General features: G+C 33.3%; 1 protein-coding gene across 3 annotated transcripts in view; it reads left to right on the top strand.

The window, feature by feature from the left end:
- The window catches only part of LOC128997796 (zinc finger E-box-binding homeobox protein zag-1-like), a 496300-nt gene that overhangs the window by 289189 nt on the left and 179596 nt on the right, over window positions 1–27515 (top strand). For all 3 annotated transcript variants that reach the window (XM_054423508.1, XM_054423509.1, XM_054423507.1), the window contains exon 2: window positions 922–1104. In XM_054423508.1, coding sequence (XP_054279483.1) covers window positions 922–1104 — 183 coding nt within the window. The remainder of the gene's footprint in view (window positions 1–921; window positions 1105–27515) is intronic.

Raw genomic sequence — 27515 nt, 5'->3', positions numbered from 1 at the left:
GTCAGGTCATGCTCGGCTGATTCTGCCTTCATGCTAGGGCCACACAACCTGTAACACTGTTGGTGCAATGAGCATCCCCATAGCTAACATGGTGTTATGTAATGGAACCGCACGTGAAACTAGACACGTTCCATTTTAATGGTGTAAATATCTGGTTAATGTGAGCCTTGAAATTGGATTAAATATCTAGTTTCTGCAGAAAATTAGTTCCATCTTCAGGTTGAAAAAGAACATATGTCCACTGTAGTAATCTACGTAAGACTAGATAGGTATAATGGTATGAGCTGGAGAACAGTAGAACTTGCCTTTAAGAAATATCAATATCAAATTCATGTCATAAAGTGGGAATTATTTATAGATGAAGGTCTTCACTCCGATCCTTGCTAAGTACTGCCACAAATTGTCCACCGAATTGTTTGACATCTCAGGAGATCGCAAAATGGTGTTTCCACACCAACCTGGTTTACGACTCCTGGACAAGTGTTGAAGAAACGTCTTATCAGAAATAAATATGAACTATTAGTGCAGGAGGTGACGATGTTACAAGGAACTCTTAACGCCCATGTACTGCCAGATGGGCGTAAGACGACAGTGTTTCCATGAAACTTAGCTCCTTGTGAAAAACAAGTTGAGATAACAGTTTTTTAGCACAATTAGAACTAACTCATACCTAAACTATAATAGTTACTTTGTACAATTAAAATTATAATTATAAGCAGGTATTTATCCGTATAATGTCATCATAAATCTACTCAATTTTAGAGGTTTTTCCAAATTCTCCATACTGTTTATTTAGGAACTATTAAACAGCATCAGTAGAACCTTACCTGGTGTTAGGCCTACATTTGATATAACACGTTATTCTAAAGTAGATTTGGTATTGATTGACTAGATGATCTGACTGCGGTGTTTTGTTGACAGTTGAGGCGGGGGAGGGTGCGGCAGAGGCGGAGGCCCCCATGTCCCCAGACGTCGAGATTCGCGTCAAGATCGAACACGAGAGTTCCGGAGACGAGAGTTCGCAGGAGTTGCGAGAGTTCCTCGGACGGACCGACACCGTGGTGGTCTACCCGGAGGATCCGCAAGGCATACAACAAAATACAGGTGAGGAGGTTAATCTACCGTGCATTGAGTCTTGATCAAAACTTTCCCCTCTGTACTTGAACTGTGTTTCAGCCATGACCAAGACATAGCTCTAAACTCTTCCATAAAATGGACAGCGTTTGTGCCAAGAACAAAACTACCGCCTTCTTTAAAACGCGCTGTGTTTGAGGCATGGCCTAAACGTACAATACCATTCACCCAAAACCGCATGTAGAAATAAGACTCTCCCTTGAAACGTATATTGTTTTAGACACGACAAAACCCTATCCCCGTAATAAAGCGCACCATGTACCTAAACTTACTCCCTTCCTTACTGCTAAATCCTACGCGTTTGAGCCACGGCTGCGATTCTTCGTAGTTTTTTTTTTTTTTTTTTTTTTTTTTTTTTTTTGCTAGGCACGAGTCTGGGATTGTTTTTCGCATTACTTCAGACTAGACCTAGGGGTTGCAGCATTATCACTTAGATAAAATCCATTGGTGACTTGGCGGGGATCGAACCCGGGACCTCAGGGACTGAAGTCCCGCGCTCTGACCACTACGCCAGCTCGCTCCCCATTCTTCGTACAGAGACAATCGCAGAAATCAAACCGTAATCGGTTCTGTAGTGTTTTTTTCACGGCATTTACCTAGAGTAACAATTCTGATGTTTCAGAGGACTGTTATCAAAGTCCTTGAGTCAGTTATTTGAGCCATAAAGCCTCACCTCGCAGTGTGTTGTACGCCGCCTTGGCGCCGAGCCATGCTGTGCGTTATGAGCCATAAAATCAGCCAGTATATCTGTGCGATCGTATTTGTCATCCGGGTACTTTGTAAGTGGTCTAGCTTCACTTCAGTGTTTCAAGATGCCGAGATTACAATTTTTATTGGTCATGAACGTATCTAATTTGATTTAAAAAAGTACCGTTCAATTTTGAACCACATCTATAGAATCGATTTCGCTTTTCAAATCAAACATGTTTATGAAGATATCTATATAAATTGTAGCTTTTATGATTTTTAGCCAATTGACAATGTAACTATTTCAACTTCATTTATTAAAATTAAATGAAATAACCTTTATCGCGTGAAATATGTATAACAATAAAAATGTATTTCAATTAGAACCTGGAACTTTTTAAGGACATTGAAACAAATAAAAATTCCAACTATTTTATGGCTCTGGATATTCCTTAAACCGGAAGATTATTTTTAAGACAAACACTATAAATTGCTATTTCCGTTCATAATTTGTATACGTATCAATGTATATTTAAATTTTGTATTGTATTTTATTTAGTTGTGAGTTAGTGGCTCAGTCGGTTGTGCGGTAACCAAAGCAGCGATGTCTTGGGCTCGCTTCCCATTGAAGCCACTTAAGATTTCATTCTTATAATGTACTGGCCCACTCTCTAGCCCTAGGCCCAGATGCACGGGAAAACTCAATAAAACAGACCAACAACTTCTTCAAATTTCATCATGTTTTTATAGGCTACCCTCTTGCGAAAATGTCCAGTTAACTACAAACGTAACCATATCAGGAATAACACAAGTATTGTACAGTGCCTTTGTTAAAGTATTTTTATATTTGAGAAGCTATGTTTAGGTACCAAGATAATTTATGGTAGTAGAATATTTATTTAGGGGTGACTCAAGTTGAAATAAACATACCTTAAAGTGTAGGCCCGGTGTTGGGTTGGCCCTTAGCCAATGCGATCTTGGAGGCCGGTAGCCGCGGATACATTATATTCGGGCGGTAAGCAATGCTGAAACAAAAGTAATTTTTACAGGAATAATATTTATTACGTTGTTTCAAATTGTATTTGTATTGAATTCCTTGAATTGAAATGTATAATAGTATAAAGAGGGTGGTCTAAATAGTGTTAAATTATCTTTCTTTACCCAGGTAAAGCTATCACAGTTGCGTATACCGAACATTTTTTTGTTTTCACATCCTTTACAGTGTGTTCAAAATGTTGCAACATAATTAGAGACGAATATAAATTCACATTTCTGGGCGTTCGTTTAAGAACATATAGTAGCGTTTCTCGTATAAGGAACGCTGATGGTTTACAACTGGTTTTAACAGGGAACATCTTCTCATACAGCAGACATTTTACATAGATAAATCTTATACTTGCTCGACCTCCGAGCGCAATATGGACCTGAAGAATTGGATAAAATTGGCAACTCTTGAGGCAGTTTTTCTTGCTTCTCGGGCCGTATTCTTCTGCATTTGGCAGGGCCTAAGCAATTTACGAGACTTATTGTGTCATAAATGTTCTTGGATAGGAAATTAGCTACCCTGAATCGTCATCTCTTATTTACTCCGAAGGAATATATTTTCTCCAATGCTCCATGAAAGCCTTTGAGAAAAAACGCTCTCTAGGGTTTCGATTCGAGGGATGTACCTATACACGCAAAATGTTTAGTATACAATTATTGTAACCATATAGTTTATTATTGCTACATTTAGTTTAATAGTTAATTTTTGTTGCTTTCTTGATCATTCACTTGCGAGCAATTTCATTCACACTTCTTATAAACATTGATTTAATATTAAATATTTATTTCCTGGGAATTTAATACTTTGTTGTTGTCCTTATCTGGATTAGATTGATATCTTTTTGTGATACTGTTGGTGATCTTAAGCATGTTACTGCTGTTGTTAAGCGCAATTGACATTACTTATTTCACTCTATTTGTGTGTCTATCAAATACGTAATACTTGTAAAATGGTGAATCCGTTGATATGAATGAATGAAAGTATTTTGTAAGGGGAAGGGGGCTGCATCCTTAAGACATTGATTTCAAATGATTATTGGAAAAACTTGTGTAACAGTAAATCCGTTACCATTTATCAGTAAAACATTGCTGAAAATTCATCAAAAGAGAACAACAAAATATTTGAAATATACCACTACAACACAAATAATGTTATTTATAGTAGGTTTCGAAGCACTGAACACAACGCGAATAATACACACTTCAACTACTCCACTGTAATTTTTTACTTCATCTTTACCCCTCTTAATTATTTTACAAGGGTCACTTTATAATGGGAGTTTAGAGGGGCAGGGAACAATCAAGAGAGCCAAGGTATGCAAACAATATCTACAGGGCTGCTATAACCCCCAAGAATGCGGCAACGTCTTAGCTGAATCTGACCCCTACGGCCTTAACAGAGTCTTGGTAATAACTGCATACCTCTCAGGGCAACTTGCTGAACAAAACTGGCCGTATCGCTACGTCACGCTACAATATCAATCTACACCATCGCTACCCCACCACAGCAAACCTGCAGACTAACGATTATCCATTTGCTTGATTGGGTTTTCTTCATTTCCTTAATAATCTCACACTATTTCAATAGCGTTAGATTTAATGAGTACTTATGTTTCCCGGTAAAGAGAAGGTAATAAAGTGTGTTTTAGTGTAATATCAATAACTCAGTATGAAATAAATAATTTCGTAAATTTGATTAACAATTTCTATAAACAAGCAAACTTCAATTGTTATACTTATTCTCTATAAATTTGACATTGGAATTTAAAATTTACAGTTTTTTTGGAATTTTCTCTGTATCTATTAAACGAAAGCAAAGGTAAAGCAAATTTTTCGATTTTGTAAGCCCTTTAAAATAGTTTGGAAAGGAAGTGAAAAATATCTTTAGAGGATCGAAAATGGGAATAACCAATTTTTATCCATATAAAACTCCCTTCCTATAGTCCGACCCGGTCAGACCGGATGATTTTTCTCGAATTAACGCAAAAATTTCTATATGTTTTAAAATTACTATTGGAGTTTTTGGCCTCTGGACACATCAAAATGAAAATCCAAGCGTTCCCGGGTATAGGCCCTAGATAGGTTCGCTAATGGTTTTGAAAAACTTGTTATTTTACTATTCTATGCAAACTATATGAAAACTATTTGATAATATTATCCATCCTGAGAATGAATAATCTTTTCGATCTCAACACGAACAATATTATTTGTGCTGATACGATAACTATTTGGTTGTTTTTACGAATCCTGGTAACTATAAGCAACAGGAACTGCATATAGACCTAATTTCCCTACTGAGTTTATTATTTTCTTCCATTAAGGCTGTACGAGCTAACATTTCCGTGAAGCCTGTGCCAAATACAGTCTCGTCCTCGTCACAGTATGTACTAGTCTAATACACAATGTAAGGGATGTTAGTATTGTTGCCAAAGTATTATACTGGGCATTATTCCGTGATAAGTTTCCATACAACTGCCATCGTATAACATTCTTATAACGAGTCCATTGAGAGTAGTCTTTCTAGTAGTTTGCCAATTTAATCTTTTTATTGGGCATTATTGGCTCGTATTTATTTGTACATTATTGTTTTTAAGCGCGTCCGTAATAGTTTTCAACCATTGGTATTACGAGTTAAATAATCAAGAACCAATTTTATTTTGAGCTTTTCTGACTCCTCATGGATATCAGAAAATGTGTTTTAGCTAATTTCACCATATAGGGAATAAGCTATTACCGAAGTTCTCGTGGTAAGACATTGACCAGAGACCGCTTTACTTAAGCGTGTTGATGTCCCGAGATGTCAAAAGCACCATTTGTTCAAATGCATATAATATGTCCGTTAGCACGATAACTCAAGTGAAATTCATCCAATATTTATTAAATTCAGTACAAACAAGTAAACCTGCACACACATTATATACATTTTACCTAACCTGCAAAATTAAATGGCCATGCAATCGTTAAGGGAAGGAAATAAACTGTCGTAGTTTGCTGGTTTTTGGGACATATTTTTAAATTTGGTGAATTTATTTATTTCACAAAACCCAATAAAAATTGCTAAACAACAACAATTGCTATTATGGAACAAGAAGTAGGCCTAGATGCTTTATGAATATCCTGCCACACTCCACCGCATTTTTTTAGCATCATTTAAAATATTCAGTAATAGTTCTTTTCAACAATCTCCCACCAAGTTTAAGATCCGTTCAAGATTATGTAGTATTTAGGTGGAGGTTGAAATACTTGTTAATTAAAGAAATGTATTACTCATTAAATGCCTTTTTAACTGATAAGTTTACATATGTATGATTGGTTTTTAGAGGCGATGTTTTATTTAGTTGCAATTTTGTAATTTTGCCTTTTCATATACATTGTAACTATGCCTAAATGCTTAATAAAGAATTTGAATTTGAATTTAACAAATGAATCAAAACACACTTAATTACCTTTCCTGTAGCAGCAAACTTAAGTCCCTATTAAACTTAATGCTATTCAAATAGAAACTAAGGTACTGTATTAACATTTTCACATAAAGAAATATTTGAGTGAAAGTTCAACAAGGTAAATGGCAATTCCTCGAGTCTGCATGTTTGCTGCGACGTGGGTATTTAGATATAATTAGTTGTAGTGTATTAGCATTTAGTTAGGTAATACTCTTCCTTTTTCTAGAAAAATTATCAATGACAATAAAGGCTGATTTATGTACCTGATTGGTTAAAGTGCTTGATCAGAAGGTCGCCGGATCGATCCTGAGAAGAGACTATCATGATAATAACAGTAATAATCTTGTCATTTTTTACTTTGGAGAGGAATGAATGCAAATAAATAGAATGAATACCACTCAAAAACGTTAAGAATATTTTTATGTTATGAGTGTAAGTGTATAGTTAGATGTGGGCTTTTCGAAGATCCTTGATTTTGGAACCCAGCTTTCTGCTTGAATGGAAGACATCCGCAGTGAAATTTTAAAACACATTGTTTTTACCCTCCATAACATTATTCGTGTGTGTTGCCGCCTCCAAGGAATATGTTGCAATAATTCTGCAATAACGGCACCTCGAGTCCCGCCCCCAAACTGTTTTGAAGTATAGTTTAGCTTTCAAAAAAACCCGTCCTCTGCGGACTTTTCGAGCCCCTCAATGCTTAGTTTTATTTATGACATTGGAGGTTATTTGTTAATTTAAATTATTAATTTAAATTGAAGACATTTATTTTGATCGCGAGGACTGATTTCATTCTTGTATTTGATTTAAATTTGTGTTTAGTATACCTATCATAACTAACTATAGTTTTATACATTTTTTTCTTATAATGGTTGCATTTTTTTTAGAATGAGGTTGAAAATGTAAACACTCTTTAAAGTAACGTTTAAACAAATACAAGTATGTTTTCCTGAAAACCTATACATTAAAAATTAACACATTATAAATTCTTGGCAACTATCTTAAAATATCTAAAGCTCCATTTGTATACTTTTCAGTATAATATCATTCATTGGGATCTAATACAAATAATCAATCAGTTTTTTTCAAAAGCCTGACATACATTATTTGTCAGTGTGAATAACATTTTTAAGTAAAAATAACCTACTGCCACTACTAATCACATATTCTATATTCAATTTTCCATATAATTATTCTATTTATTCAAATATTTTATTCCAAAGCTATTAATTCAACCGATCAGTAAAAACTTGCATCACACATAAACATTATCTCCATCCCATATACAGTGGTACACGATTTCACTTACTACATCCTAACTAAATAAATACAAATCTGTTTGAGAACTAATAGGATCCCCTTTAAACCTGTTTGGTTTGTTTCCAACTCCAACAGTAAAGTTTGTCAGGAAACGTAAGCGAGGGATTTGTATGTATAAATGTTAGTAGCCGCATTAGATGTTGTAGTCTAACTGCAAGTGAAATGTAAGCTGTCTGGAGTTTTGATTAAGTCGAGCGAACCCTGAGATTGAATTCGCCACTCGACAGAATACAAACTTGGCTAGGACATTTGTTGTGGCGTTGTCAAGCGAAATGCTCCCGTTGGAAAATCTCCGAACAAAATTTCTTCAAGTAATCGAACAAACATTGCTTATTTGAATTGTTACTTTTGTATCGCGATTCTCGTTGATTTTATGACTTTCCATTTCAGTTTTAACGCCAGTAGGATTTTGTAGCCAAATCCCCTAACAGTTTTGGATATGCTGGGATCGAACCTGGTCCTCCAGCACCAAGATACTTCATATCCAAGTTAGAGATGGTTTTGCCATAGATTTTAGAAATACATAAAGGGATCCAAGAGAAAGTGTTAACGTAAAACGAGTGTGGTAATAATAAGTGCCTATTCAGTGTACTTTTTTATTAAAAGTTCAGGTGATTTTTCAATGAAGATTTCAACACTTTATAAGTGTTTTCCACATCCATCCCTCAACTAGGCTGGATATTTTCTCAATGCAATGATAATTTTTAGATCTATACTAAAATATTTTCTAATTAAAATATTACCATACGTAAATAGGAATTATAAATACGATGAAATGGTTGAGCTTAGACCTAATTAAAAATGCACATAAAAAAAGGGTTCCTTGTGAATCAAACTCACTAGCAATTCATTTAAACGTATTTAATATTTTTTGGCTACAACCAACATATGACTTTGAAATAAAATCTTCTCGGATTCGACAGTTTAAAAATAACCTAGGTGACTTCCTAGTCTCAATTATCGGCCATTCTCAATGGAGCAAACATACTAATCCTCGTGTATATCCTTGAAGTATATATTAGATGTATTTGTGAATTTCAAACACGACACACAAACTAAATCTTACAAAAATTCAAACTCTTTAAACCTATCATTGGACGTTTTGACTGTCCCCTAACTGAAATCTATAGATATCTCCTTTACGGGTGATAGATCTTCCAATACCCAGCAGTTGTACGGCTCTGTAATCAATTCCCAGGACGATGTGATGAGGGGAATAAAACATTCGTAAGTCTTTGGCAACGAGCAACAGCAGTTTGTAGGTCTTTGATTGCTTCTTCCCTCGCTGCTCGCACGCGCCAAAGATCGGGCGGGAACTAACCTGGTCCTGTTGCGTTGGTGGTAAAGACATACGTGGGAGTGTACAAGCTACTAGCCAGCTGTTTTTACTTGACTTTTAACTAGTCTAGAGTATTTACACGCCACTTGGTTAATAGTGGGAGTCGAACTGCTTTTATACTCTGGGAAGCGAGCTGGTCTAGTAGTAGAACTCGGGGTTTCGGAACCCAAGGTCTTGGGTTCAAATCCCGCCAACGAGTAATGGATTTTATCTATTTGCTAATTCTCTAGGACTAGCCTGAAGTAATTTGTATTATTATATTGTATTAATTTTTATTATTTGCTGTAACTTGCAACGTTTTCAAGTGGATTATAAATTCTGCAACATAATCTAACTTTATCGAACATTTTCATTCTGTTATCTGTTTTTTGTATTTTACTTTATTCTCAAGATTCTTATTAGTTTATAATGGTTTTCAGATCGCTACGGTTGCTGCAGTGGACCACAGTTAAAAATTAAAACTATCGACGTTTTTCGATTAGTGAGGTAGTAATTGTATAAGTCGAAATACAGTACAGCTTTTATTCTTTAGTACTTATAATAGTCTCGGATATCTACAACAAACATTTCCATGTCTTTGATTTAATAAAAGCATTGTACCACATAAGGTAGTTATAAATAAGTATCTATTGTAAAACATCACCAAATTTACGTACCTTACGTCGTCAATTCTTCAAGCATTGACGACGTAAGGTACGTAAACCTATTTTATACTGTCTTAAATCAATACTGGAGGCAATGCTGAATAAATCACAAAATTTCTTAGAAGAGCAGAAATTTGACCGGATCAAAATCAATTCTTGATCGAAAGCTCTTTCGAGAAATTCACAATATTGAAAGAATGAAAAAGGGCTGCGCGTCGGGTCGGGTGTATTTCCAGCATCATTTCTAGTTAGCTGGATTGAGGTGTTAACCATCAACAAGCGACGTGTTGAAAAATACGTCGATGTGTTGGCACGGATATCTGGAATAAATATACTCCCTAGCATGCTCCACAACTCCACGAGGCAACAACATCCTTGTTAGAGGTTGATAGTTCGTTTTGAAACGTGCTTTGTACGAGCAATTAAAAACTTAAATTTTAAGCTGACAGTATTGTTATGCCAAAACACAAATGATTTGAACTAAAAAATGTAAAACATCTTCAGAGATAATTGAACATTCACTCCTTTCAGTGGAAAGTTCAAAATAATTTTTGTTTGCATAAAAATGCAACATTATGTTACGTGATTGTGGAGTCCATGGTCTGTTATATGTCACCTAGTTGATACCTTGGGATGTATAATTACCTTTTACTTTAGTTTGGCGTACAAAACCCCATGCTGTTTCAAATTAATTATAGAATATACACATAGGTATACACATAGGAATCAGCAATCTGACACATTCTTCCCCCCATTAGCTTGCCAATAACCTTTAAAATGGGTAAACGATGGTAGCAACTATGACATTTTATGGAGGGGAAAAAGAAAAACTCCAATAATTTTAGAACCATCATCTTTACAGCATTGGGAATTCTACCATTTTATTTATTTATTTATTTATATTTTTCTTTTTTCTTTCTTTTGAGTTAACATGGACATAATATTCTAAATGTTTATGAAAATCGCTTGTTCAGTTTTTAAACCAGTTTGTTCCATTTATATGAGTTTTAATGGGCAAATCACCATTAAAAATGAAAACATAAAAACACCCCTGGAGATACCATGAGTTAGTTAGTACCTGCATACCAAATTTCGTCAAAGTCATGTAGTCTGTCTCTCTGTACACATTAAAACACACCTTCAGATTCCCACACACAGACATCACTTCGAAAACCACCTTTTCGGTTTATAGGGACCCAAAACGGTTATTTTGACGATAACAATACTTTCTTCGTATACTATGTATAGGGGGGGGGGATTAGACGAAGACACACGATTTGAATAAAATAAAACTATTGAGGTAAATATACTCCACCAATCGTCTGAATGGTGCATTAATACTAAAAAAATTTCCAACTCATTTCGATTTGAATAATTTCCAGCTCAATAACTGTTAACGCGATCTATAGCATCTAAGAGCAAATAGAGTCGAGCATTCACCGTCAACAACTTGTCTTCTAATTGTAGCAAATTACTCCAAGGCCAACTCGGTAGGGGACAGATAGAAATCCCCAGTCCCTAGTGTCTTATCTAGACAACTGAGAACTGACTTCCGAGGAAATGGACTCAGGACAAACAGAAGTTGATGATGACCTTCGTAGCCTGCAGCGTTATCAGCGATAAGACGATATCCGGTGGCTTCTTGTCTTACCCACCCTGCTGATGACAAGGGTTGTTCTGTCAACCAGGGGAGTAGTGTAAATAGTGTTAGTTGAACTGATAGTTTTTGTGGGTTCATTATTTGAGATAAGTTTAGTCTTAGTAGTTTGAAAGGGTAGTCTATAAACTTCAGAATCGGATTGATGTCTTGTAGTACATTGCATTTATAATCCCTATACGTCATTCGGGACGCAAGGCCGAGTAGTATGTTTATTAAAAGGTATAAAATTGATTCAAATAATTATTCGAAAACAATGTCAAAATCTCGTCAGATCATATACAAAATTTATAATTTTGTTTTCTTATTTTTTTACAACGCAGTTTGTTTTATTTCTATTTTGCTATATTGCTACATAATACATATACAATATCAATACATAATACACTTCTTGAGAAAAATAAAAGCACCTTTCCATTCATTCATAATATCTATTCAATTGATTATAGGTTTCTGTTCCTAGGCTCGAAAGATTTAGTAATGTGAATGATAGTTTATTTTTATTTTGTTCTTATCTATGAGATTGTAATTTTTCTTTTTTGTAGGGAACGGTTCAACCTGGGCATATAATTAAATGCAATACGACGACATACACACCCTTAGCAAATATATAAAAAACCTTTTTAAATAAAATAATTTAGGTTACAATTAAACTCATGAAGCAGGGGAAACTAAAAATAATCTTACCTTTTTGTTGTCTTTTAATTATTTTTTTTATACAGGGTGTTCCACGAAAACGTTACTATAATTTTAATTGATCATAGCTAATAAAAAAATTATACTCAATTATTTTTCCAAAGTTCTATGAAACCATAGTAAATATTTTTTTATTACGAACCGCCCAAGGGGTGTTCCCATCTAGTTAAGTCACCAGAAAATCACTGTGTTTTGGTAATTATTTTATTCTTTGTTTATTTCCAATTTAATTGTAATTTATTTTATTTATATTTATTAAATTTGTTTAATTGCTTTGCAATCTGATGGATCGACACGTTTATTAAAATTTAACTGGTTCAAAAAAGTTTGAACATGTTCACCTAATGAAACTCACAATCCTTACACTACAGTAACATTTGAAATCATAGACAATTCAAACGAAAATATGATGTTTACTAACCTGCAAGTCCTTACACTAGTTAAAGGAGAGGAAAATGTAATACGGGTGGAGCGTTGCCAGCGAGTCATATAACCTCACTTTGAGTTGAGTTACTGAATATGATATTCTCGGATACCTTTTAGGTTTGAGAAACGAATTGCCTTACACAAAATAAACCTTATAGTTCATTTACGTAGTCATAGTTTACACTTGTGTAATTGTTTATTTATTCTAAGGTATTTATTTTGTTCACGCTGTATATTATGTGGAGTTAAACATATGATTTCTTTCATTCCTTTATTTCATATCATAAATGAGTAAATTGCCTCAGAGTAACCCCAAGGCACATTTCAAATTAGAGTTGCAACTTTTTTGAGGTTTAACAGTTTTAAAACCATAATGTTATTTATTGCAGGGGGCTAATACCAGCGTTACGTTCCCGTTACGGGGAGGAAGAGGGTTAAAAATAACCTATCTTTGTAATGCATCCTTTGGACGCTCACTACTTTGAATTATCGACTAAAATTTAACCTGTAATAATAAATGAGAATGGATATTACCACTTAGGTTTACTTCTCAGTTTCCTTTCTACTTCTGCCAACGTAACATCTATTTCCACGCAGCAGTCAATCAACAGTTGATGGCTAGCGACACACGCACTCATAAACTTGAACTTTGTTGACGCATTGCACAAATCCCTGGAACAACTTGCTCGAAATGAATCTAATTTCCGAGTCCGGTTTTACCGCACGAAATTTCCATTGAACAAGGTCGCTTCACCACGTTTGATCTATACAATTTGAGCTCGGGTGGTTAATTCATATATTTAAACTCGATTAAAAATATTATTCGATGGCATAAATTGAATGTTTAAACGAACCAGTTCGATCCAGCCACGGAAATAGGATATATATTAGGGAGAAAAATTATTTTATTTCTAAACTCACCAAGGTTTTAAATTTTCCAAGTATTTTTCTATTTTGAATTTTATCGTAAACTTTTATTTGATCTCGTTTTTTTCTGTCCAACTCTAATATTTTGTATTGATTAATTGAAAACGACCGTAGTAATTGTTTGCGTTTTTGACCTTTTTCCTAAATAATGGGTCTCTTCTATATTAACATACACATCGAGGAGGGTATCATAGAGAAGGGCTATACAAGTTCAAAATAGCCAGGTATTACATCTTCTAGTGAATGAAGAGGGTTTTTATACCCTACGGATTTTGTACAATTTGACAGCTGTGATATAGTGTTTTAAATACTGGTGGTTTAGTAGTGGTTTAAATACCTAGATCATACTACAATAAAATTTGACAACACTGTTTTCTGGAGTTTGTCAGTTTACTTGTAGGACACCTTTTATACTCAAGGTTTCATAACTTGACAAAATATTACATTTGATAAAATCCAATCGATACATTTTATTCAGCTAAAGTTATAAAAATTACGTTAGCTGTGTCATTGACTATACAAAATCAAATATATTGCATAATAGTTTTAAGGTTATGTATATACAGGTATTTACATCTCACTCTTAAATTAAAATACTTCAACAATTTTAGGTCCATGCCTATACAACAGTGGCTGGGTTAATTAGCTTTATAAGGATATGGTTTAAATAGGTTTGATATAAATAACTTAAGATTTTAGGAAATAGAGAACTGTTGGCTCTACAGAAGTGTTATTTGATTGATTACTTAAAACCTTCAAATTCAAATGTTTATGTTTACCATGCTCCAACAAAGCTTGTTTCCATGGGACACCTAACATACCTTATGTTCTTGTACGACAACAAGACAATATTGGCACCTAGCATACGGCATTGGGCATTGGGCATTGGGCCAAGGTAGGCAGTTAGCTGTCCCATAAACTGATACTTACCGTACAAACTGCTCTATACAAAACGTACAGTTGCATTTTATAGCTCATCTAACATCACAAGAGCATATGCTCCATGTGCTTTGTGGATAAACACGAAGCTTTGTACCTCAAGCAATATTAGAGGGATTCTGAAACAACACAATTAAAGTTTCAGCTCATTTACCTTACTTACGTTGTTCTATAAATAGCTTTTGGCTGCGACATTAAAAAAATATATTTTTATAGAAGTATGAATTGAAAGTGACGTAGTGACAACCCGTACCGAATTTGAAGGATCAAGTTTTAATCCCAACAATTAGAAATGTTTAGGCTTTTTTAGAGGAATGCATGTGATTTATCTTTTAGTGTCTACGGTGGCATTTTGTATGTAAGAACCACAAACGCTTTTAATGTAAGCGTTTCAATTCCAGGTTTCTATCGAAAAGGCGGGGATAGTTGTGTTAGTATGATTGAATATATGCCTTTTTGGATTTTAAAAATTCTACTCAATTTAAATTTCAGTAGTCTAAAGAAAATGTAGACTAATGGGTATTTGTTCTGTCACTGTTATATTTGAATAAGCTATTTGTACATTTTATGTACGGTGCTAAAGTTAAAGTGTGACTGATGAGGTTTCACAAATAATACAGTCATATTAAAAGTAACGTGAACAAGTAAAAATAAATAACAACCGTCTGCAACTCTATACATACTTTTGCTACTTTGTGTATAAAATACAGTAATTAAATAGAAATAGTAAAATAGTATTTAATTAGTAAAACAATAGTTAAATAGATAAATAGCAGTTGTTTATATGGTCATTAAAAGCCATTAATGATAGAAACCATTACATTAAAAACATTAAAGTAACAATATAGTTTTATATTTGTTAAGTATTTTAATTATTTTGTAACGATTTTAAGACCTATGAGGCTACTTTTATTTAATTAACTAGACCGTTCCACAAATTATTTGGATTACACAAGTTTTAGAACTGAACTAGGGGAGTTTGTGAAGTGTAATTATTCCTCTGATAAGGTCGGCAGGTCATCAGGCAAACTTGGCCAAGTCAGTTTCCTGGTTCGAATCCGGATCGTTGGTCGCAGATTAACTTGTCCTCTATGCAGATGTACCTAATCAAAGAGCTGACGAAACTACCAAAAGTTATCATGTTCCTCAAAAGAAGATTTGGATTGTAAATTTGGTACAGTGCAAAGAAATATCATAAAATTCAAAACACACAAAATCTTTTTATCCGTCTGTTTGGTTGGCACCAAAGTAAAAGTAAAAACCTAATATCTATACGTATTTTATATTTTCTTTCAATAATATACATTATATGTACTCTGCGTATGTATTTTAAGTTAAATACGACCATAAAAAATCTTATGATGTGTAGTGAATAAATTTGAAATGGATTGAATAGATTGATTGATTGATTGTCAATTAAACGACAAAATAAATCTACTATAAATACACTTTTCCATTCACGGAGTGTTTCGAAGTGAGTAATATTTATCAAATGTTATTTGTTTTACGAAATGATGGCCACACAAATATAGTTTTTAAAGTAGTTTCTAAAAACAAATTTAGTCACCACCGTTAACCAATTTTCCCGATATTCAAAATAGCCACGAATCCTAGCACCAAAAACTATTGAGTTTAAGAATGAGCTAGCAGAAACAATCGAATGAAACCGACACTCTTGAAGGAAATTAAAACATTGCGGTACCAAAATAAACAGAATGCTTAAAGGGAGACGCAGTACTTACGTCGTAGGATAAAGTCACATAAGTATTTGTATGTCAAAACGGCTCCTCCCACAACAATAAAAGCTTTCCCCAGTATCATATCCACGGAAACGGCACCAAAAGTAATTTTTGCCTCCTCACATTCAGAAGAACCTATGGATTTTTTTGTAAAAAGTATTTATTGGTCAAAATAAATGAAGCATAGAACTCGTTGGGAAACAGTTCAGGCGTAATCCTTTATTAGTTCCTCCTTAAGGAAATTTACAGTTTCGGCTGCACATATTCGTATTTCATATGCAATATATATTTATTTAATTTAAAAGGTTACATGTTCAACAAGAATATGAATTTTACACGTTAAAATAAAAAAACCAAATTAAGTAATTTTTGTCGTTATAAGTACTATACAAATTTAGAGAGTAAACCAAAAAACAATACCCTAAAAGTATAGAGCTTACACGTTTTTGTTTTACGTATTTTTTTTGCCGTTTCAGCATTATGATAATAAGAGAGCTTAAATTATATAAGTTAATCCATTCCAGGACCATGATCGGAATGGGTCCTTCATTTTACATCAAATATATTCATGTAAAAAAAATCTGATGCTTGAAATAATTGCAATATTACTGGAGTTGTAAGGGAACCCCTTTTGGTATGTCGGCGAGGTCCCATATAATGTTGTCATTTCCATAATACAACTCTATATACGGCCCGTTTCTTGAGTTCACTTCAGAATTTTAACAATTCCATTACTTCACAATCAAGTCCTTTAAACAAATCCCTTCTTTTATTTTTCATCAACGTTTTTAGATGTCTTGTTTTGTATTTTTCGCTAAATTGTAAATTATCTGAGCTATTTGTATATTGTTTTTTGTTATTAATGTAAATTCATTTTTATGCGTAAGAATTACAGTAAAATTACATCTACTATTTGAAAAAAAAATAGCAACAATATTTTATATATTTGTATGATAAAAGAGAGATAAAGTAAACTTGCATGCATAAATTTAAAAAAAACCCTGTTAAATTGCATTCTATTGTATTTAGAATAGTTGACACTCTGTGAATAATTACAAACACTTTTAATTTACGTAATATTACTCAAGATATTGTGTAAAATTGCCTTTTACATCTTGAATTTGTAGTTTTAAATTACTCGCGCTGTCGAAACTATATTTTGTATCAAGAGTCGTTTGAAATATAAGATCATTTGGTTGGATGGTACAAACATTTAAAACACATCACTGACCAACCATACTGCGAGTCAATAAAAAAACTTAAATTATTATAAATGTTAATCTTTATCTGTTTTAATTTCGATTTAATTTAACTATACGATTCAATTGATTAGTAGTTTAATGTGCTGCATAATTTTTTTCATATTGAAATAAATATATTTCTTATACTGATCTGATAGTTTTTAAATATGACAACCCTATTCATAAAACACTTTCGGTCGAAAAAGGTACAATCTTTTGATTTATACTGGATTAAACGAATATTTATGGCCAAACGTTCAAATTATTATAAGGTGGCAAATGCAACTCTAATTTTTCAATCATAACCCATGATCAATATCAATAAATCTTAACATTTATTATATAATTCAATCCTGTGTCCTCGGCTGACTTAGCATTACTAAACTAAAAACTATGACTGTAAATTAGAATGTTTCGGAGGCTGCCATATGTTAGACAACCTGAACAGACAGAAATATGACGTCTGTCAATGTGCTTTTGGCAAAGGCCAGATAACCCAGACTAATTGCTGTTCTGAAACTACCTTGCACTGACAATCATACTGACAATCGCTATATGATAATATGCGAACACCTCACGATGCAACAATTTTGCTGATCACTATCCAACAATTGCTTAATCCATCATCCAAGCGGATAGTCCTCAAATATATCCAACCTAGAAAATGTCAAAGGACCATCCTACTATCCAAAAAGATCTAGATTAATCTTTAATGGCAATCCTAGAATATCACAATATAAACATTTTTGATAATCGCTAACATCCTACAATCCATCGATACTGGAATTAGTTAAATGACAATATTTCCAAGTTTTAAAGTCATGAATATTTTCGGATCTGATGGAGTAAGAATCATAACAAATATTTTAGTATAACTGCTTAAGTTTGCCTCTAAAGCACTTGAAACTTTCAAAACGTATTTTCATTTGGAGACATGCAATTAAAAACTTACTTTAAAAGTTATCTGGAGGTCTACAATTTAATTGAAATGTGATAAATAGCTGTAAAATATGTGATTTTAGCGAATTTCCCTATAGTAGCTATTACCGTAGGTTGTACGGTAAGTCCTAGGCCCGGGATCGATTTACTTTTTCATTCTGATGTCCCCAGAGGCCAAAAACACCATTCGTTCAGATTGTTATACATGTATATATATATATATATCTGTATATAGACAACTATGTATATGTACAGTTATATATGGGTCCGATAACTTGAGTTATTTTTGTCCGATTTTGATGAAATTTTGTTTAAAGGTGTAAGGTGGGATGAACTTTTATGAGTTCGGAAACCAGCATGATCTAGCATAGAACCATCATGGACCATAGGAACGGGGTTTTACACTAGTTAAAGGAGAGGAAAATGTTATACGGGTGGAGCGTTGCCAGCGAGTCATATAACCTCACTTTGAGTTGAGTTACTGAATATGATATTCTCGGATACCTTTTAGGTTTGAGAAACGAATTGCCCTACACAAAATAAATCTTATAGTTCATTTACGTAGTCATAGTTTACATTTGTGTAATTGTTTATGTATTCTAAGATATTTATTTTGTTCACGCTGTATATTATGTGGAGTTAAACATATGATTTCATTCATTCATTTATTTCATATCATAAATGAGTTAATTGCCTCAGAGTAACCCAAAGGCACATTTCAAATTAGAGTTGCAACTTTTTTGAGGTTTAACAGTTTTAAAACCATAATGCTGTTTATTGCAGGGGGTTGATACCAGCGTTACGTTCCCGTTACGGGGAGGAAGAGGGTTAAAAATAACCTATCTTTGTAATGCATCCTTTGGACGCTCACTACTTTGAATTATCGACTAAAATTGAACCTGTAATAATAAATGAGAATGGATATTACCACTTAGGTTTACTTCCCAGTTTCCTTTCTACTTCTGCCAACGTAACATCTATTTCCACGCAGCAGTCAATCAACAGTTGATGGCTAGCGACACACGCACTCATAAACTTGAACTTTGTTGACGCATTGCACAAATCCCTGGAACAACTTGCTCGAAATGAATCTAATTTCCGAGTCCGGTTTTACCGCACGAAATTTCCATTGAACAAGGTTGCTTCACCACTTTTGATCTATACAATTTGAGCTCGGGTGGTTAATTCATATATTTAAACTCGATTAAAAATCTTATTCGATGGCATAAATTGAATGTTTAAACGAACCAGTTCGATCCAGCCACGGAAATAGGATATATATTAGGGAGAAAAATTATTTTATTCAAAATTCATCAAGGTTTTAAATTTTCCAAGTATTTTTCTATTTTAATTTTATCGTACAATTTTATTTGATCTCGTTTGTTTCTGTCCAACTCTAATATTTTGTATTGATGAATTGAAAACAATTGTTTTAAAACGACCGTAGTAATTGTTTGCGTTTTTGGCCTTTTTCCAAAATAATAGGTCTCTTCTATATAAACATACACACCGAGAAGGGTATCATAGAGAAGGGCTATACAAGTTCAAATTTTTGCATATTAATTCAAAATAGCCTGGTATTACATCTTCTAGTGAACGAAGAGGTTTTAGCGAATTTCCCTATAGGGAAGTAGCTATTACCGTAGGTGGCACGGTAAGACCTAGACCCGGGACCGATTTGCTTTTTCATTTTGATGTCCCCAGAGGCCAAAAACACTATTCGTTCAAATTTTTATATATGTATATATATATATATTACGTCAGTGAACGCGATAACTTGAGTAATTTTTGTCCGATTTCGATGAAATTTGGTTTAAAGGTGTAAAGCGGGATAAACTTGAATGAGTTCGCGAACCAGCACGATCGGACCATGGGAACGGGGCTTTACAGGGGGTTTTATGGGGTAAAAATTGGTTTTTCTCCCTTTTGACCCTCAAAACACAAAATTTCCCAATTTCTCTTAAGACCTTTTTAAAGAGCTTAAAAAAACAAATAATTTAATATATAAAAGTATTTTTTTTTCGAATATTAGTAACGGAGAAAATTAAAAAAATTGTAAATTTAAAATTCCCATGTTATTCTTATGGAGAATATTGTTAAATGTTGTAGTTTGCTTGTTTATGAATATATTTTGATCAAACTTGGCAAATTTATTTATTTTGTACTAAGCTATCAATATTTTACTCAAAAACACACTTTATTAGTTTCCTTGTAGCAGCAAACCTAGGTACTCGTTAAACCTAATGTTATTAAAATATATTTAACTGAAAATCAATTCAGACAAATGGAAATTCGCTTAGTCGGCTGGTTTGCTGCGGCGGGGGTATTAGTAGTGGTTTAAATACCTAGATCATACTACAATGAAATTTAACAACACTGTTTTCTGGAGTGTTATTTGATTGATTACTTAAAACCTTCAAGTTCAAATGTTTATGTTTACCATGCTCCAACAAAGCTTGTTTCCATGGGACACCTAACATACCTTATGTTCTTGTACGACAACAAGACAATATTGGCACCTAGCATACGGCATTGGGCATTGGGCATTGGGCCAAGGTAGGCAGTTAGCTGTCCCATAAACTGATACTTACCGTACAAACTGCTCTATACAAAACGTACAGTTGCATTTTATAGCTCATCTAACATCACAAGAGCATATGCTCCATGTGCTTTGTGGATAAACACGAAGCTTTGTACCTCAAGCAATATTAGAGGGATTCTGAAACAACACAATTAAAGTTTCAGCTCATTTACCTTACTTATATTGTTCTATAAATAGCTTTTGGCTGCGACATTTAAAAAAATTTATTTTTATAGAAGTATGAATTGAAAGTGACGTAGTGACAACCCGTACCGAATTTGAAGGATCAAGTTTTAATCCCAACAATTAGAAATGTTTAGGCTTTTTTAGAGGAATGCATGTGATTTATCTTTTAGTGTCTACGGTGGCATTTTGTATGTAAGAACCACAAACGCTTTTAATGTAAGCGTTTCAATTCCAGGTTTCTATCGAAAAGGCGGGGATAGTTGTGTTAGTATGATTGAATATATGCTTTTTGGATTTTAAAAATTCTACTCAATTTAAATTTCAGTAGTCTAAAGAAAATGTAGACTAATGGGTATTTGTTCTGCCACTGTTATATTTGAATAAGCAATTTGTACATTTTAAGTACGGTGCTAAAGTTAAAGTGTGACTGATGAGGTTTCACAAATAATACAGTCATATTAAAAGTAACGTGAACAAGTAAAAATAAATAACAACCGTCTGCAACTCTATACATACTTTTGCTACTTTGTGTATAAAATACAGTAATTAAATAGAAATAGTAAAATAGTATTTAATTAGTAAAACAATAGTTAAATAGATAAATAGCAGTTGTTTATATGGTCATTAAAAGCCATTAATGATAGAAACCATTACATTAAAAACATTAAAGTAACAATATAGTTTTATATTTGTTAAGTATTTTAATTATTTTGTAACGATTTTAAGACCTATGAGGCTACTTTTATTTAATTAACTAGACCGTTCCACAAATTATTTGGATTACACAAGTTTTAGAACTGAACTAGGGGAGTTTGTGAAGTGTAATTATTCCTCTGATAAGGTCGGCAGGTTATCAGCCAAACTTGGCCAAGTCAGTTTCCTGGTTCGAATCCGGATCGTTGGTCGCAGATTAACTTGTCCTCTATGCAGATGTACCTAATCAAAGAGCTGACGAAACTACCAAAAGTTATCATGTTCCTCAGAAGAAGATTTAGATTGTAAATTTGGTACAGTGCAAAGAAATATCATAAAATTCAAAACACACAAAATTTTTTTATCCGTCTGTTTGGTTGGCACCAAAGTAAAAGTAAAAACCTAATATCTATACGTATTTTATATTTTCTTTCAATAATATACATTATATGTACTCTGCGTATGTATTTTAAGTTAAATACGACCATAAAAAATCTTATGATGTGTAGTGAATAAATTTGAAATGGATTGAATAGATTGATTGATTGGTTGTCAATTCTTTAAACGACAAAATAAATCTACTATAAATGCACTTTTCCACTCACGGAGTGTTTCGAAGTGAGTAATATTTATCAGATGTTACTTGTTTTACGAAATGATGGCCACACAAATATTATAGTTTTTAAAGTAGTTTCTTAAAACAAATTTAGTCACCACCGTTAACCAATTTTCCCGATTTTCAAAATAGCCACGAATCCTAGTACCAAAAACTACTGAGTTTAAGAATGAGCTAGCAGAAACAATCGAATGAAACCAACACCGCCTCTCAAAGGAAATTAAAACGTTGCGGTACCAAAATAAACAGAATGCTTAAAGGGAGACGCAGTACTTACGTCGTAGGATAAAGTCACATAAGTATTTGTATGTCAAAACGGCTCCTCCCACAACAATAAAAGCTTTCCCCAGTATCATATCCACGGAAAGGGCACCAGAAGTAATTTTTGCTTCCTCACATTCAGAAGAACCTATGGATTTTTTTGTAAAAAGTATTTATTGGCCAAAATAAATTAAGTATAGAACTCGTATGGAAACAGCACAGGTGTAATCCTTTATTTGTTCCTCCTTTAGGAAATTTACAGTTTCGGCTGCACATATTCGTATATCATATTCAATATATATTTATTCAATTTTAAAGGTTACATGTTAAACAAGAATTTGAATTTTTCACGTTAAAATTAAAAAGACAAATTAAGTAATTTTTGTCGTTATAAGTACTATACAAATTTAGAGAGTAAACCAAAAAACAATACCCTAGAAGTATAGAGCTTACACGTTTTTGTTTTATGTATTTTTCACCGTTTCAGCATTATGACAATAAAAGAGCTTGAATTTACACTTTTTCTTTTTACATTGTGATTAAACATAAGATAATAAATAATTAATAATCATATAGGTTAATCCATTCCAGGACCATGATCGGAATGGATACTTCATTTTACGTCAAATATATTCATGTAAAAAAATCTGATGCTTGAAATAATTGCAATATTACTGGAGTTGTAAGCGAACCCCTTTTGGTATGTCGGCGAGGTCCCATATAATGTTGTCATTTCCATAATACAACTCTATATACGGCCCGTTTCTTGAGTTCACTTCAGAATTTTAACAATTCCATTACTTCACAATCGAGTCCTTTAAACAAATCCCTTCTTTTATTTTCCAACGTTTTTAGATGTCTTGTTTTGTATTTTTCGCTAAATTGTGAATTATATGATCAATTTGTATATTGTTTTTTGTTATTAATGTAAATTAATTTTTATGCGTAAGAACTACAGTAAAATTACATGTACTATTTGAAAAAAATAGCAAAAATATTTTTATATATTTGTATGATACAAGAGAGATAAAGTAAAGCTGCATGCATAAATTAAAAAAAAACCCCTGTTAAATTGCATTTTATTGACTTTAGAATAGTTGACACTCTGTGAATAATTACAAACACTTTTAATTTACGTAATATTACTCAAGATATTGTGTAAAATTGTCTTTTACATCTTGAATTTGTAGTTTTAAATTACTCGCGCTGTCGAAACTATCTTTTGTATCAAGAGTCGTTTGAAATATAAGCTCATTTGGTTGGATGGTACAAACATTTAAAACACATCACTAACCAACCATACTGCGAGTCAATAAAAAACTTAAATTATTATAAATGTTAATCTTTATCTGTTTTGATTTCGATTTAATTTAACTATACGATTCAATTGATTAGTAATTTAATGTGCTGCATAATTTTTTCATATTGAAATAAATATATTTCTTATACTGATCTGACAGTTTTTAAATATGACAACCTTATTCATAAAACACTATCGGTCGAAAAAGGTTCAATCTTTTGATTTATACTGGATTAAACGAATATTTATGGCCAAACGTTCAAATTATTATAAGGTGGGAAATGCAACTCTAATTGAGTTCGGGTGGTTAATTCATATATTTAAACTCGATTAAAAATCTTATTCGATGGCATAAATTGAATGTTTAAACGAACCAGTTCGATCCAGCCACGGAAATAGGATATATATTAGGGAGAAAAATTATTTTATTCAAAATTCATCAAGGTTTTAAATTTTCCAAGTATTTTTCTATTTTAATTTTATCGTACAATTTTATTTGATCTCGTTTGTTTCTGTCCAACTCTAATATTTTGTATTGATGAATTGAAAACAATTGTTTTAAAACGACCGTAGTAATTGTTTGCGTTTTTGGCCTTTTTCCAAAATAATAGGTCTCTTCTATATAAACATACACACCGAGAAGGGTATCATAGAGAAGGGCTATACAAGTTCAAATTTTTGCATATTAATTCAAAATAGCCTGGTATTACATCTTCTAGTGAACGAAGAGGTTTTAGCGAATTTCCCTATAGGGAAGTAGCTATTACCGTAGGTGGCACGGTAAGACCTAGACCCGGGACCGATTTGCTTTTTCATTTTGATGTCCCCAGAGGCCAAAAACACTATTCGTTCAAATTTTTATATATGTATATATATATATATTACGTCAGTGAACGCGATAACTTGAGTAATTTTTGTCCGATTTCGATGAAATTTGGTTTAAAGGTGTAAAGCGGGATAAACTTGAATGAGTTCGCGAACCAGCACGATCGGACCATGGGAACGGGGCTTTACAGGGGGTTTTATGGGGTAAAAATTGGTTTTTCTCACTTTTGACCCTCAAAACACAAAATTTCCCAATTTCTCTTAAGACCTTTTTAAAGAGCTTAAAAAAACAAATAATTTAATATATAAAAGTATTTTTTTTCGAATATTAGTAACGGAGAAAATTAAAAAAATTGTAAATTTAAAATTCCCATGTTATTCTTATGGAGAATATTGTTAAATGTTGTAGTTTGCTTGTTTATGAATATATTTTGATCAAACTTGGCAAATTTATTTATTTTGTACTAAGCTATCAATATTTTACTCAAAAACACACTTTATTAGTTTCCTTGTAGCAGCAAACCTAGGTACTCGTTAAACCTAATGTTATTAAAATATATTTAACTGAAAATCAATTCAGACAAATGGAAATTCGCTTAGTCGGCTGGTTTGCTGCGGCGGGGGTATTAGTAGTGGTTTAAATACCTAGATCATACTACAATGAAATTTAACAACACTGTTTTCTGGAGTGTTATTTGATTGATTACTTAAAACCTTCAAGTTCAAATGTTTATGTTTACCATGCTCCAACAAAGCTTGTTTCCATGGGACACCTAACATACCTTATGTTCTTGTACGACAACAAGACAATATTGGCACCTAGCATACGGCATTGGGCATTGGGCATTGGGCCAAGGTAGGCAGTTAGCTGTCCCATAAACTGATACTTACCGTACAAACTGCTCTATACAAAACGTACAGTTGCATTTTATAGCTCATCTAACATCACAAGAGCATATGCTCCATGTGCTTTGTGGATAAACACGAAGCTTTGTACCTCAAGCAATATTAGAGGGATTCTGAAACTGTTGATATATGTATATAGTGAAGTCCATGTTTAGAGGTATTACTCTTTGGTCTTTGTGTATTCTCTTTTAAGTGTATTTGATTTCCGATTCAGAATAAAATATGTCGGCTCATTAACTGCAGCCTAAATGTAATTCTGTCGATGTTAAATACAATTTATAATAAATAGTATTGAAACTTCAATTGTGTTTTTATTTAAAACATGAAACATGGTGTCTTATAAGTGGGATACAAATAAATTCAAGTGCGTGAGTAATAAATTAACATAAAAATGTGTTATAACAATGAGTGAGTCGGAAGATGAAAACGTGGTTCAACAAACTGAACAAAGGACTGTGTCTAAAAAAACTGAAAATTTCACAATGGTTCCATGCAATCTTCAGAATTTTAATTTCGAGGGCAATTTAGCCGAAAATTGGAAGCACTGGTATCAGAAATTTGAGATTTATCTCTTGGCTTCTAACCTAAATTCTGAAAATGACGTTAGGAAGGTTGCTCTACTACTACATAATTTGGGTGACAAATGCATAGACATTTTCAATTCGTTCAACCTCTCATCCGAAGATGCAAAAAAGTACGACGTGGTGGTAAGTAAATTTGAAAACCATTTCTCGCCTAAGAAAAACCTCACGGTTCTGAGACATAAATTTCTAAATAGGAAACAGCTGCCATCTGAATCCATCGATAGTTTCTATACAGACTTAGTTAACTTGAGCCTCGCTTGTGAATTTGACTCTGTCCGCGAAAGTCTTGTTTGCGATGTCTTAATATCAGGGCTTAACTCTCAAAACCAGAATGTCAGGGAACGATTATTGAGAGAGCCGGAGATTAACTTGGAGAAGACTTTAGCTATCTGTAAAGCTGCTGAACTGTCCAAACAACACATCAGAGAACTTGAAGCAGAACATAATGTCCATACAGTAAACGTCCATAAGCAACGAGAGAGGGGTTACCAACAACCACAAACGTTCAGACAGAAACAGGTTCATCAGGACCAACGGAACAAATTTCATCCACCATCACAGCAGAAATCAACTGGGACAGGTAGGCCTAACAAAAGTACAAGTGCTAAGAAGTTTATTTCAAACTGCCGTAATTGTGGGAAAAATCACGGTATTAACAAGTGCTCTGCGTATGGCTTAGTGTGCTATAAGTGCGGTAAAAACAACCACTTTGCCAGTGTATGCAAATCAGCCAAAAAGGTTTGTGAAGTAGGCCTAAGTTTAGATTCTAATTCGAGAGATGTAGCTATAAGGCAAGGTAGGCAAGACAGTTCTTCTAAAAGTACTTGTGCACAAGAATATTTTTCAATTGATACGGTATCGCTCACGTCTGAATCTATATCTAATTACGTGATTGACAAAAACTTTTTATTCAGTAATATATGTTCAGTTAATGATTCTGTTCCTAAAAATTACATGTGTAAATCTAGGGCTAATGAATGGCTAGAGAATTTGAACATTAGGGAACACACAATATCATTTAAAATAGATACAGGTGCTCAGACAAATATAATCCCAATTGATTTGTTTAATAGGCTAGGCCTATCAAAGGCATTAATACGCACCTCAAATATAAATCTTAGTACACTAACTGGTGAAAAAATACCGGTACTAGGTATTGTAGATTTAGATTGCTCTTTCAACAGGAAAATGTTCTGTATTACTTTTGTAATAGTTGATGTGAAATGTTCGCCAATTTTAGGCTTAAATTCTTGTCGCGTGTTAGGTCTTATAGCAGCCTACAACGGTCAGGTATTGTCTGATGTTAAGAACCAAAGTGTAAATAATATTGCTCTAGGTCAAAATATGCACAGGCCTAATGAAAGTGTACATTCTGTTAGTAGCATTTT

This window comes from Macrosteles quadrilineatus, unplaced genomic scaffold (assembly GCF_028750875.1).
Source record: "Macrosteles quadrilineatus isolate MER2022 unplaced genomic scaffold, UCM_ALF_1.0 Scaffold_7__1_contigs__length_78375512, whole genome shotgun sequence".
In the NCBI taxonomy this organism is placed as follows: domain Eukaryota; kingdom Metazoa; phylum Arthropoda; class Insecta; order Hemiptera; family Cicadellidae; genus Macrosteles; species Macrosteles quadrilineatus.
This window is presented reverse-complemented; position numbering and strand designations above follow the sequence as displayed.